We start from the raw sequence: 13,566 nt of genomic DNA on the forward strand, positions 1-13,566 counted from the left end.
ACTGAATCACCTTGTCTCTATAGCCGTCTACAACTGCGAAAATGTTGCCGGTGCAGGATTTTGTTCACGAACTGACCTCTCGATTATGTCCCATATATCTTCGATGAAATTCATGTCGGGCGATCTGGATGGCCAAATCATTCGCCCCATAATGTTCTTCAAGCCAATCGCGAACAATTGTGGCCCGGTGACATGGCGCATTGTCATCCATAAAAAATCCGTCGTTGTTTGGGATCATGAAGTCAACGAATGGCTGCAGATGGTCTCCAAGTAGCCGAACATAACCATTTTCAGTCAATGATCGGTTCACTTGAATCAAATGGCTCTGAGCACTATGCGACTTAACTTCTGAGGTCATCAGTCGCCTAGAACTTAGAACTAATTAAACCTAACTAACCTAAGGACATCACGAACATCCATGCCCGAGTCAGGATTCGAACCTGCGACCGTAGCGGTCGCTCGGTTCCAGAGTGTAGCGCCTGGAACCGCACGGCCACTCCGGCCGGCACACTTGAATCAGAGGACCCTGTCCATTGCATGTAAACCCAGCCCACACCATTATGAAGCCACACCAGCTTGCACAGTGTTCTGTTGACAAACTTGGTCCATTGTTTCGTGGGATCTGCGTCACACTCGAACTCTACAATCAGATCTTACCAACTGAAATCGAGACTCATCTGACTAGGCCACGGTTTTCCAGCCATCTAGGGTCCAACCGATATGGTCACGAGCCCAGGAGGGGCGCTGCAGGCGATGTCGTGCTGTTAGCAAAGGCACTTACGTCGGTCGTCTGCTACTATAGCCCATTAACGCAGTATTTCGGTGCACTTTCCTAACTTATACGTTCTTCTTACGTCCCACATTGATTTCTGTGGTTATTTCAAGCAGTGTTACTTGTCTGTTAGCACTGACAACTCTACGCTAGTGCCGCTACTCTCGGTCGTTAAGTGAAGGCAGTTGGGCACTGCGTTGCCCTCGGTGAGAGGTAATGCCCGAAACTTGGTATTCTCCGGACACTCTTGACACCGTGGATCTCGGATATTGAATTCCCCAACGATTTCCGAAACGGAATGTCCCATTTGTCTACCTTCAACTACTGTTCCGCGTTCGAAGTGTGTTAATTGCCGTCGTGCGGCTATAATCACATCGGACACCTTTTCACATGAATGATCTGAGTACAGATGACATCTACGCCAATGTACTGTTCTTTTGTACATCGTGTACGCGACACTATCGCTATTTGTATATGTATATATTGATATCCCATGACATCTGTCACGTCACTATACGAGTACATGGAAGGTATCTAAGTATCCAACCAACGTTACCTCGCTTTGCGAAAAGATCGTTTACCTTCGACTTTTAATGAAAACTTGCCTTTTGCTGTGTTTTCGAAGTACGTGTCCACACCGCAGTAGAAAGCTTTTCCTCATCCTCTCAACGCCAGGTGTCACTCCGAACCGCCTGCGAATTCCGTGACTGGTCGCATGATCACGAACTTTCAGGATAGGTGTTCACCGAAACATTTTGCATTCCATTATAGCAATTCATCCTGTTTCTTTTGTTGCGGGGCAACATTCTGCACCATACAAGGCAACTGGGCGGAATGCAGAGCGGTATACTTTCGATTTGAGTTGGCCCGGGATCTTCTTATAACAGAGCACTCCAGTCTTTGCCCTTCCATTTAAGCCACGCACTGCCAACGCAGCATGTGATTTCAGAAACGAGAGAACCGTGAAATAATAAACCGCGTTAACAACGCCAGGCATCAATGCCGGACAGTGACTGGTATACTTTGTGACAAGAAGATCCCGGACCGACTCTAAGTGTATAGTAATACAATTAAATCTACATCTATTTCTACATGGATACTCTGCAAATGACATTTAAGTGCCTGGCAGAGGGTTCATTGAGCACCTGAGGGCATAAAAGGCATAAAAGTTGCAGCTAACAAGCACCAATTAGTGAAAACATAGAGCTTTAGTCAATAGAAGCCCAATATCAAGCCACGCATTTCCCGCTATTAAGGCATTAGGGGCGTTACGGGACACTGCTGTAGTTCGTATTCCGCTGGAATCACACGTACTCATATCGCAATCCAGAGCTAGGTTAACCAACCGCTGGTCTGGTACACTGGCCAGCCAGAATGTGGCTTGTAAGCGGCTTTTGACAATCGCACAGGCAAATCCTAGGCCGGTGCCAACAGCCGCTTCATAACATACGACACACAAACAGTTTAATTACAGGCACAATTATACACAGGGCAAAGTTAACGCGATTCACAGACCGGTGGCTCTTACTACGTATCTCCTCTAGGGTAACTGACGGCTGTGGTGACCGGAAGGGAACCCAGCCACACAGCAGAGATCATGAGAACGCTGCTGCAAATGAACGTCATACACTGGGAGAACTGCTTGGAGGCTGGAGGGAAAGCTGTTGTTAAAAGCAGTGTCCATTACATTCCCATATCAGTAATGTCGATTTGTAGTAGGGTTTTGGAACTTATACTGTATTCGAACATTATAAAACTGTAAATGTCGTGTGACTAGGGCCTCCCGTCGGGTAGACCGTTCGCCGGGTGCAAGTCTTTCGATTTGACGTCACTTCGGCGACTTGCGCGTTGATGGGGATGAAATGATGATGAGGAGGACAGCACAACACGCAGTCCCTGAGTGGAGAAAATATCCGACCCAGCCGGGAATCGAACCCCGGCCCTTAGGATTGACATTCTGTCGCGCTGACCTCTCAGCTACCGGGGGCGAACTTCAAACGTTATGAAGTACCTCGAAGTCAGCACGGATTCAGAAAATATCGTTCTTGCGAAACACGACTAGCTCTTTATACTCAAGAAGTAATGAGTGCTATCGACAAGGGATGTCAAATTGATTCCATATTTTTAGATTTTCAGAACGCTTTTGACACCGTTCCCCACAAGCGTCTAACCAAACTGCAAGCCTATGGAATATCGCCTCAGTTGTGCGACTGGATTCGTGGTTTCCTAAGGTCACAGTTCGCAGTAATAGACGGAGAGTCATCACGTAAAACAGAAATAATATCCGGCTTTCCCCAAGGAAGTGTTATAGGCCCTCTATTGTTCCTGATCTATGTTAACGACATAGGAGACAATCTAAGCAGCCGTCTTAGATTGTTTGCAGATGACGCTGTGATTTACCATCTTGTAAAGTCATTAGATGACCAAAACGAATTGCCAAATGATTTAGATAAGATATCTGTCTGGTACGAAAAGTGGCAATTGACCCTGAGTAAAGAAAAGTGTGATGCTATTCACATCAGTACTAAAAGAAATTCGCTAATTTAGATTAAGCGATAGGTCACAAAAATTTCAAGGCTTTAAATTCAACTAAATACTTAGAGGTTACTATTACAAATATCCTAAATTGGAACGATCACACAGATAATGTTGTGAATAGAGACAACCAGACTCCGATTCATTGGCAGAACACTTAGAAGGTGCAACATGTCTACTAAAGAGACTGCTTACACCAGGCTTGTCAGCACTATTCTGAGTATTGCTGTGCGGTGTGGGATCCGCATCAGGTGGGACTGACGGATGACATCGAAAATGTACAAAGAAGGGCAACTCGTTTTGTATTATCGCGAAGTAGGGGAGATAGTGCCACAGACATGATTCGTAAATTAGAGTGACAATCATAAAAACAAAGGCGTTTTTCGTTGCGAGGGGGCCTTCTCATGAAATTTCAATCACCAGTTTTCTCCGACGATTGCTGGAACATTCTGTTGGCACCCACCTACATAGGAAGAAATGATCATCACAATAAAATAAGAGAAATCAGGGCTCGCACAGAAATATTTAAGTGCTCGTTTCTCCCGGGCGCCGTTCGAGAGTGGAACGGTAGAGATACGGCTAGAAGGTGGTTCAAAATAATTTAAATGGCTCTGAGCGCTATGGGACTTAACATCGAAGGTCATCAGTCCCCTGGAACTTAGAACTACTTGAACCTAACTAACCTAAGGACATCACACATATCCATGCCCGAGGAAGGATTCGAACCTGCGACCGTAGCAGTCACGCGGTTCCGGACGGAAGCGCATAGAACCGCTCGGCCACCGCGGCCGGCTTCAAGGTGGTTCATTGAACCCTCTGCCAGGCACTTTATTGTGAATAGCAGAGTAATCACGTAGGTGTAGACGTGGATGTAGATGTGATGCATAACATTATCTTTTATGGATGCATTCAGTCTTCGTACGGATAGTTGCTGCTTTCTTTGAGCTCAACCATTCCTCTTTTTTTCCTTATGTTAGCCTAAAGACACCATTTCTCACCACCAGTACCGATAATGGATAGCTAGATAGGAATGGTCGATGTTGTTCATGACCCAGTTGATGAGCAAGCAGAGAAGCACATACGGCCACTTGCTTAGAGCATGTGATACCCATACGCTCGAGTGGTTTTGGCATAGAGCATGTGATACCCACATAGCCGGTCTTTGGACCTTCCTCACTGCATGAAAATGGCGCACGATGCTGCAATAACATCTTCCAGTTCTGGAGTACAGTTACGTGGATCATTGTGAATTAATGTGTTCAAACGATTTTCGTGAAACCCCAAATGTCTTCCTGAACGTGTAGAGTCACTAATGTCAAAACGATCCTCCTTAAAACGAGAAAACCATTTTCTTTCCGTACTCTGTCCAATGGCATTATCCCCATACACGGCGCTGCTGTCACCCCACTGCTGAACTCAAACAGAAGAATGTGTCGGAAATGTTCCGATTTCTCCACTTGGCGCTCCAGTTTCTAGCGTCCACAGCTCCACTCACTAACTCCAAATGACAAAAGGGCGGTATGTAAACTCAAATAGCAACAGTGAACCACAAATAAAAACTGACAAACGATAAATAAACCCATTGCAACCGGAATACCCACAAGCAAAACGAAAACGCTATGAACTTATGAACCAACATAGTCATATCAACAATATTCTCTAACTTATAATATCTGTTGTGTCATTGATCTCTGCGAGCTGTTATATTTATGGGACTGCAATAACAACAAGAGCCTGGTCAGCAACGATAGGCGGAAGTTTTCTCTTATTTGTTGGCTGGCCAGTGTGGCCGTGCGGTTCTAGGCGCTTCAGTCTGGAACCGCGTGACCGCAACGGTCGCAGGTTCGAATCCTGCCTCGGGCATGGATGTGTGTGATGTCCTTAGGTTAGTTAGGTTTAATTAGTTCTAAGTTCTAGGGGACTGATGACCTCGGATGTTAAGTCCCATAGTGCTCAGAGCCAATTTCTTATTTGTTGCTTTTAAGTTACCAATACTGTGACCAGCTTTTACTATTCGTCACGCAGGAAGATTCGATATACAGTTGTGAATTTGAAGATGTGACAGCATACAGGAAGAAGTCAAAATGTGTGATAATTCAACGCTGAGGTTTAGAAAAAATAATTTGTTTTCCGGTCACTTCAAGATATCCTCCATATTAAGGACTTAGGGAGCCTGACGCCGGAAATCAAGTTATTCAAGATAACTAAAATGACGAGTAAGGAAGTTGAAATAAATTTCAGCCAACACATTTACAGGAGAGTAGATTGAGTATGTGACTGTAATATCAGAAACAAATTGTATTGTTTCCGTGTTTTTTGTTTTAAAAAGAGACAGACAGACAGAGAGAACATGCTGGGTGCTAAAAGACTTGGAGGCTAAGAGACATTGACGATCTCGTACATTAAACACGGAAAATAAAAGAAACATGAGCGGTCCACATCACATGTAACTGCACAGCTAGAGCACAATCTTTTAGGGAAACAGGATATTAGACTACAACTGGATGTTGGTTATAGGCAGTCAACTGAAAGACACAATGATCAGATCTACAAATATTGTTACGTTTACTCTAAAACTGTGGACTGTATGAAATTTTATCGTACTTTTGAGCATGCATTTCGTGTACACTGGAGGTTTATCATTACCGAGCAAGAAAATAAATTGCTGCCACTGATTTTGTATCAGTTATCGTCGATAACATAACCGATATTTCAACAATTTCGCAGTTTGCCATGGTTATCAGGTACGTTTCGTCTAAGGGAAAATTTGTAGAAAGGTTTTAAACGTTCCTCAGTCGTCATGAACATGATACAAAAACGTTACCACAATGGCTTAAAGAAACGTACTATACATCATGGGTCGTCGTCCAGATGTACAGACTCTTCTGAGAGAGCATGTTAGACATATCTATTTATTCGTTGTTATGCTCGTACATGTAAGCTGATTTCAGCCCAAAGAACGATTCTTGAGTATGGACTTTAGAGTTTTTTGGCTTTTGCTGACCTTTGTGAGGGTCTTACTTCTTTTTTTTTCACAGTTCTTCACAGCGAACAGCGAGCTAATTGACATAATGAACAGGAAAGTCCCCGTAATTCGCAAAACGAAATGGAATTTTTAACTGAGAACTGAGCTTGTTGTGTACGAAAATAGATAGCATCTTTTAGAATGGCTGGAGTACATTCAGCTTAAATCTCGACAAACTGCAAAAATTACTCAAAAAAGAGGCTGCGCCCGAAGTAAATTTTGGTTGTCTATATTTTCTTATATTATGCCACACGTTGAGATATTGTACAGCAAATACCAAAAATGCGCGGTTGGCCATTGACCGAATAACAGAGGGAAGAACATTTCAAAAATGCCGTACAGCATATACGAGACAGCATTACTGACATGATTTATATGTGCCGAAAACTGCTGGGTTCTGCGAAGATAGACATAGAAACGAATTTCAAAACCTGTTGTTAGCAAAAGTAGTGTGTGATACAATAATGGCTCAGGTTGTTGAACACTTTGACTTCACAGGGTATCTCGTCGTGCAAGCTTATTTATTTCTGAAAAATTTACTTCGTTTATAAGTCAATTTCCACAAAGTTTGTCGCAGAGGTCTTACATATCCCTTCGCTGATGCTAATAAGCTGAGAACAGAAAAACGTTCAAATGTGTGTGAATTCCTATGCGACCAAACTGCTGAGGTCATCGGTCCCTAGACTTACACACTACTTTAAGCTAAGAACAACACACACACACTCATGCCCGAGGGAAGATTCGAACCCCCGATGGGAGGGGCAGCGCAATCCGTGACATGGCGCCTCAAACCACGCCGCCACTCCGCGTGACTGAGAGCAAAACTTCAGATACTCTACACGAGGAGCGAGTTTGTAACTCTCACAGGTGCTGTTCTGCTTCTGCAATTTGCGTTCCAAAATAATTTTCAGAAGCCTTTTAGGGATAAAATGAAAGTCCAGAAACCGATCTTTATCAAACCGGCAACGGTGACAGCGTATGATGCAGAGCGATCTTTCTCTGCTCTGTAGAGAATATAATTTTTCTACGAGGTACCACGGCTAACGACAGATGCAGTGCTCTCTATCAGGAGAGATTTCGTACACAGCATCGTAGGCTCCAGTGAATGCTTCATTGACAGAGTCTCTGCTCTTAAGGAGCGGAGAACGGATTTTTCATACAAACATTCATCCTAAGGTAAGCGTGTTTCCGTATAGCCGTTATGTTACTGTTCATTTTTAGCCTTTTTATGTTAGTTCGAGCTTTGCAGTCCATCTTCCAGTGAACCCATAGGACAGTGATTCCCAAACTTTTCCTCAGGTGGACCTCTTTGAGAATTTTGATACACTTTCATGGAATACCTTGTCTTAGTTTGAAGGTTACTAAAATTTTTAAAAATGACGAAAACCTGTGTTATTCAGTGATTACTTCAATTGTAAATCATAAATAATAACACAATAATCACAATAAAATTTTAAAAAATAATTTTGTCGAAAAAATTGTATTAATTATTTTTTGCAGAGCACTTGTTCACTTTCCGTGAAACACGCAGTTTGGGAAATTCTGCCCTAGCAAAAACTCCACCAACCGTCAAGGTGCCATTCATCTCACCAACCAGAAATTCGGTCTAAGTATCCTCCTACAGTCGTTTACAGACGACTCCTTCCCTCATACCACATCGCCATCACGAAACAGCTTCCGGCCGCTGTGGCCGAGAGGTTCTAGGCGCTTCAGTCCGGAACCGCGCGCCTGCTACGGTCGCAGGTTCGAATCCTGCTTCGGGCATGGATGTGTGTGTTGCCCTTACATTAGTTAGGTTTCAGTAGTTCTAAGTCTACGGGCCTGATGACTTCAAGTGTAAAGTCCCATAGTTCTTAGCGCCATTTGAACCATTTGGACTAAACAGATGTAGATTGCTGCTCATCGTGTCCGCCAGATCATTTATGTATATAGAAAATAATAGCAATCCTATCACATTTCCCTGCGGCACTCCTGCCAATAACCTTGTCTCTGATGAACTCTCGCCGTCGAGGATAATGTGCTGGATTCTATTACTTAAGAAGTCTTCGAGCCACTTACATATCTGGGAACCTAATCCGTATGCTCGTACCTTCGTTAACAGTCTCCAGTGGAACACCATGTCAAATGCTTTCCAGAAATCTAGAAATACGAGTATGTAATCTGTCTGTTGCTGTTCATCTATAGATCGCAGTATACATATGAGAAAAGAGCAAAATGGGATTCGCATGAGCGATGCTTTCAGAAACCGTGCTGGTTCTTGAACATAAGCTTTTCGATCTCTAGAAAATCTATTATATTCGGACTCATAATATGGTCACGAAGTTCTACAGGATGTAATCCTCAAACACCAATAATTTGGATTACTGTCTCTTGAAATGCAAGTTGTGGTGGTTCAATTGCTCTCAGTGAAAGTTTTCTATTGGATTTTTTTCTATTTTAATTGGGTGTTTCAAAAGTTTCCGTTTTTCTGTGTCACCCTGTAATATTTTTCCTTTGCTGTTCGTAACAAGAGCATCATATGATTATAAATTTAGAACACAATACATATCTTGGCTCTTTACATGGATTATGCCCAGTGCGGCGATACATTTGGTGCAAATACGCTAGATACCAAGGATCAGAGAAACCAGGAAATACAACCAGAGGCTACCGTCATCTGGACGTTATAGACATCAAACTTATTTTTCAGAGCTCTGTCTGACACTGAGTTATGGAAGAAATCTCTTCATGGTTGTACAGAGAATCGGATTGAGAGAGCCAACAATGGTGATTTGTACCCTAATTTTGGTTCTAAAAACCATGACGTTTCTTTGCACAGGATGTAACATCTGACATATAATCTGTGGAATTAATTTAAAATTTGAAAAGCGGGTTTTTTCAGCCAACAAGTTGCGACAAACGTGTGTCAGAAATTTTTAGACAATAAATTAAGATTACTCAGAGTTACGATAAGTTCAAAATACATGCGTCATTTTAAAGAGGTGATAATAACAATTTTGTGGCTCAGTGGCCTAATGCGAGTCTTCTATTGGACGCCTCTTCGTCGACTTGCGTGTCCCCAACATACCCCAGTTCTCCAAACGGGGAAAGGGGAACTACAGTCTAATGGGGAGTCCGAACCACGTGTCACGTGTTGTTTCTGGCAGTCCCTCACATCATTAACAAGTGAACGCTATGTTAAAACGAAGACTGAAAAATCCGTGGTCCGGCCAAGATTCCAACCCGCGACCTCTCGGTTTCCAGGCACACGCTTTACCGCTTTCTTCCCATAACAGTAATTTATTGAATAATCTACATGTACTAAATCAAATGGCTCTGAACACTATGGGACTTAACATCTGAGGTCACCAGTCCCCTAGAACTTAGAACTACTTAAACATAACCAACTTAAGGACATCACACACATCCATGCCCGAGGCAGGAGTCGAACCTGCGACCGTAGCGGTCGCGCGGTTCCAGACTGAAGCACCTAGTACCGCTCGGCCACACAGGCCGGCAATCTACATGTACTGATAACTTACATTACCATAAAGATAATGAACATGGATATAACACGGCTTCCATAACAGAAAATAGAATTAATTAGAAATAGCGCTAAACAAGACAGAATATTCGTGCAAACAGGAGTTACCCCTCGCCCCTCCATCACTGAAATGTTCCCTCACAACGTAGCTCTTTTGTTTTGTCCTGATACGGCCTTCACAACCACACATACATGCATACACACATTCAGTAACTGAGGTGACGAATAAAAACCAATCAGTCAAACAGTTTACCTGCGAGCGCCAGCAGCGCGGCGAGCAATCGGCGGACGGCCGGCATGTATAGCGACTGGCGCCAGTCCCGTGGCGCACTGGCCTCACGCCGCCAGCGACGATGCGCTAATGTACCCCGTCCCCACTGGCGTCTGTGGTGGGGGCACGGTCCGTGGCGCTGCGGTCGCGCACCCCTTTATCCGCAGGCACGCCGTAACATTATTGTGGTGAAATTCTAGAACTCGTCGGAATTCTAGAACTCACCACGAGCTCTCAGTGAGATCCTCGCCATAAGCGAGCACCTCGAGCAAGTCTGAAAGAAATGTACTACTCACGATGTACAGTGGACATCGGTCCTAATAGCGAAAGCTGACACCGCCAGAAGTAGACGATAATAGAACCAAAACCAGCGGAGCAGCTTAAATCACTTACTGAAGGCAGTTCTCCGGTCCACAGCTTGTGAACTGCGGACAGCCGTCTCTTAATCATGTGAACTGCGGGAAGGGGTCAACTTGGGACTTGCGAAATGCCGGCAGAGAATTAGTCAGCCAGTTACCATTGCCAGGGAGACATCACGAGGAGACTGGCTGATGGTCTCCCATATACGCGACCGAAATTATAACTAAACTAACAATCAACAAACACATCATTGGAAATCATTATATCGTCAAAAATAAGTCGTCTGGTTTCTTCTTCAGTTCTTGGGACAAAAACTTACCTGAAGCTAACTCTTTTAATAAATGATGAAAACTGTAGAAATGAACTAAGATTTGTATCACAGCCGTGACTCGTGCCCCGGATCTTCTTGCTTACTAGACAGAAATGCTAATCATTACACCACCGTAGCGCTATAGTCAACATTGCTGCACGAACTACCCAAGTGAATGCCCTCCGCAACACAACCTCATGTCTTTAGCTTATTTTCTCCGTACATACAATGCTGACTATAGTGCCCCAGTGGCGTAATGGTTAGCATCTCTGTCTACTAAACAGGAAGACCTGGGGTCGAGTCTCTGCCGTGGCACAAATTTAGTTCACTTCTTCAGATTCCCTCATTATCTTAGATAGCGACGAGACTTATATGTTTCCGGGAAAATTTAATTATAAGATCTATTAACAAAACAGAAACAATGGATGACTCCTTTCCTCAAGTCTTCCATTTCCTCCCGTTAAAAAGCTTCCTTCTCAACAGTTTTGTTTTCGTCGCTTGGCACTGTTCGCACTCCTGATTTTCACGTATGCGTCTGCTTGCACATCAATCAGAATTCCGCAAGACTGTAGACAGAAGGGTGGACAGAATAAAACTGATCCTTCAGTTTAGAACAGAGAGCTTCACAACCGTCGGTGGTACGGTTGCAGGTGGGCGAGTGTTCGGCCCAGACAGCTAGATGAAACAAGCCTTCAGGGCGTAAATACGCGTCGAAAACGTAGTCAGTAAATTTTACTATTGCAGGTTTCTGTTTGAACATGAGCTCCTCGTCTTCCCCACACAGAGTCACCAGGGATAATTGCCTCTAAATCATCAGTGAAACAATCCATCACCTCACCTAGATTCAAGAAAGGCACACCGAAGAATTTATTCTCTGGCGTGCTGGGAGCTGCGTTTTCGACAGGCCTAGCTCCTGTATCCTCCACCACCGAGACTGAGCAAGGTGAAACCAACAGTCACTGATACCTGAATTTGATCCAGTGCTGTTCATTGCTTCGTTAATGCCACTTTTAAAAACGATAAAAACCTCTACAGGTTGAATGTCGTGGCCATGAGAACTTTGCGCAACATGCTGTAACACTGTATTTTATGAACATGGCCGTTTATCAGCCAGGACGACGAATACAAATGGCACGTAGACACTATCTATCAGACCATGAAAGGTGAATGATTGTGCGAAATATCGTGGATAATTCTTAAACGTACCATTCACATATATTTGCGACGGCTCACTCAGTACCTTCAAATTTGTAGGTATTGAAAATATAAAGAAGTTAACATCGTCGTTCGTCATCAAAAACTGTTCGTCACGACTCGTCTTCAGTGTGAGGAGCTTTATATTGTCGAGCGTTTCGTTTTCGCTACGGGGAAAGTTTAGGTGGAATGGTCATTGAGCAAGATGTATTTTGCATCGAATGCAACTCTCGTCTTCCTGTGTGAGAGTTTCGATAGCACCGTTCTTCATCAGCCTTGACGCATCAACTCATCCAACCTGCACGAAATATCTTCGAGTGCTTTTCCTTTTTCGTAAATTGCTCAACTTTCGTCGGTTCAACTCTTGGCTCGTTGGTTTTTCATGGTTATGATTGACACTGCTGGGTATAACTTTGTAGCCAATCGACACTCCAAGTAGTCATTACAAGTATTCTTAGCACAAGCAGATCTCAGTGTACCATTCTTCAAATATTCATCTTCTGGATTTGCAGCTCTTGCATTTTTTTCCGTGTTTGCAGTTAAAATTATTGGATATAAGCTCCGCCTTTTAGGCAAACCACTGTTTTTTCTTGGTACCCAAACATGTTTCGGCAACTCTGCGCCATCATCAGTGGGTTTTGTTTAATGAAAAACTGTAAAAATTAAACAATTTTAGGTTGTAGGTGATCTAACAAAATTAGGCCTAAAGACAATTTTTGTTCGGTTTTGTTCTTATCAGGATTTTACATTATATGGTTTTGCAGGACCATCTGTGTGGTGTCCTGCACCGATAGCTTTCATCTGCAAAGCAACGATGTAAATGTGAATTTTATCCGCGACTTAATACATCCTGTGATTTTTAAAAACGTGATTTTGCTGTGACAGTATGTTTTGTGTATATATTTATTGTTATTCACATTTTGTTGTGACTGATCCTTCTTCTTTCGCATTCTGTGGGTACTGAACACACATATTACATGTACATTGTGTCATTTCGGTTGAACAAATGACTTTTTATTTCACGTAACGCGGTGTACTCGCTGTTGTTGGAGTTTGGCACGTAATTTTAATATTGTTTTGTTTTATCTCTCTTTATTGTGTGTGTCACCCTTCAGATTCGAATGAATCGGTTCTGTTAAGAAATTCGTCGGCGGAGTAGAAGGAGTTGGCCACCGGACTCGCCTACGGGAGGCGGACAGTTGAGATCCCCGTCCGGCCATCCAGATTTAGCTTTTCTGTAATTTCGTTAAATCGCTTAAGGCAAATTCTGGGATGGTTCCTTTGTAAAAGGCACGGCCAGTTTCCTGCTCAAATTCCAGCCTGTGCTCCCTTCCTAATGATCAAATACTCGACGGGACGTTAAACTCTAAACTTCCTTCCTTCATCTTGCAACTCCCGAGCAACTTTCTTTCGTCACCGTTTATGTTCAAGTTTTTAAAGTTTTATTAGAAAATTTGCTATCACCCTTTTTGCTCCAAAAACATACGAGAAAATGTGGTGGCCAGAGCCAATCAACATACCAGCATAATCAGCGACATCTCTTATTCTGATTCGATGATCATTCATAACCAGTTCT

At 43.3% G+C, this 13,566-nt stretch overlaps 1 protein-coding gene across 2 annotated transcripts in view; it reads right to left on the minus strand.

The window, feature by feature from the left end:
- LOC124802607 (pancreatic triacylglycerol lipase-like) overlaps nt 1-10,180 on the minus strand; it is a 237,942-nt gene extending 227,762 nt beyond the window's left edge. The window contains exon 1 of one of the 2 annotated variants that reach the window (XM_047263490.1): nt 10,109-10,180. Coding sequence is in view for 1 of the 2 variants with exons in the window: in XM_047263489.1 (XP_047119445.1) it covers nt 10,109-10,154 (46 nt within the window). In the remaining variant the exon portion in view is untranslated. The remainder of the gene's footprint in view (nt 1-10,108) is intronic. The other variant, XM_047263489.1, reaches the window with a different exon arrangement.
- Nucleotides 10,181-13,566: the final 3,386 nt, after the last annotated feature.

Source organism: Schistocerca piceifrons, chromosome 6, assembly GCF_021461385.2.
Source record: "Schistocerca piceifrons isolate TAMUIC-IGC-003096 chromosome 6, iqSchPice1.1, whole genome shotgun sequence".
NCBI classification, from domain to species: Eukaryota; Metazoa; Arthropoda; class Insecta; order Orthoptera; family Acrididae; genus Schistocerca; species Schistocerca piceifrons.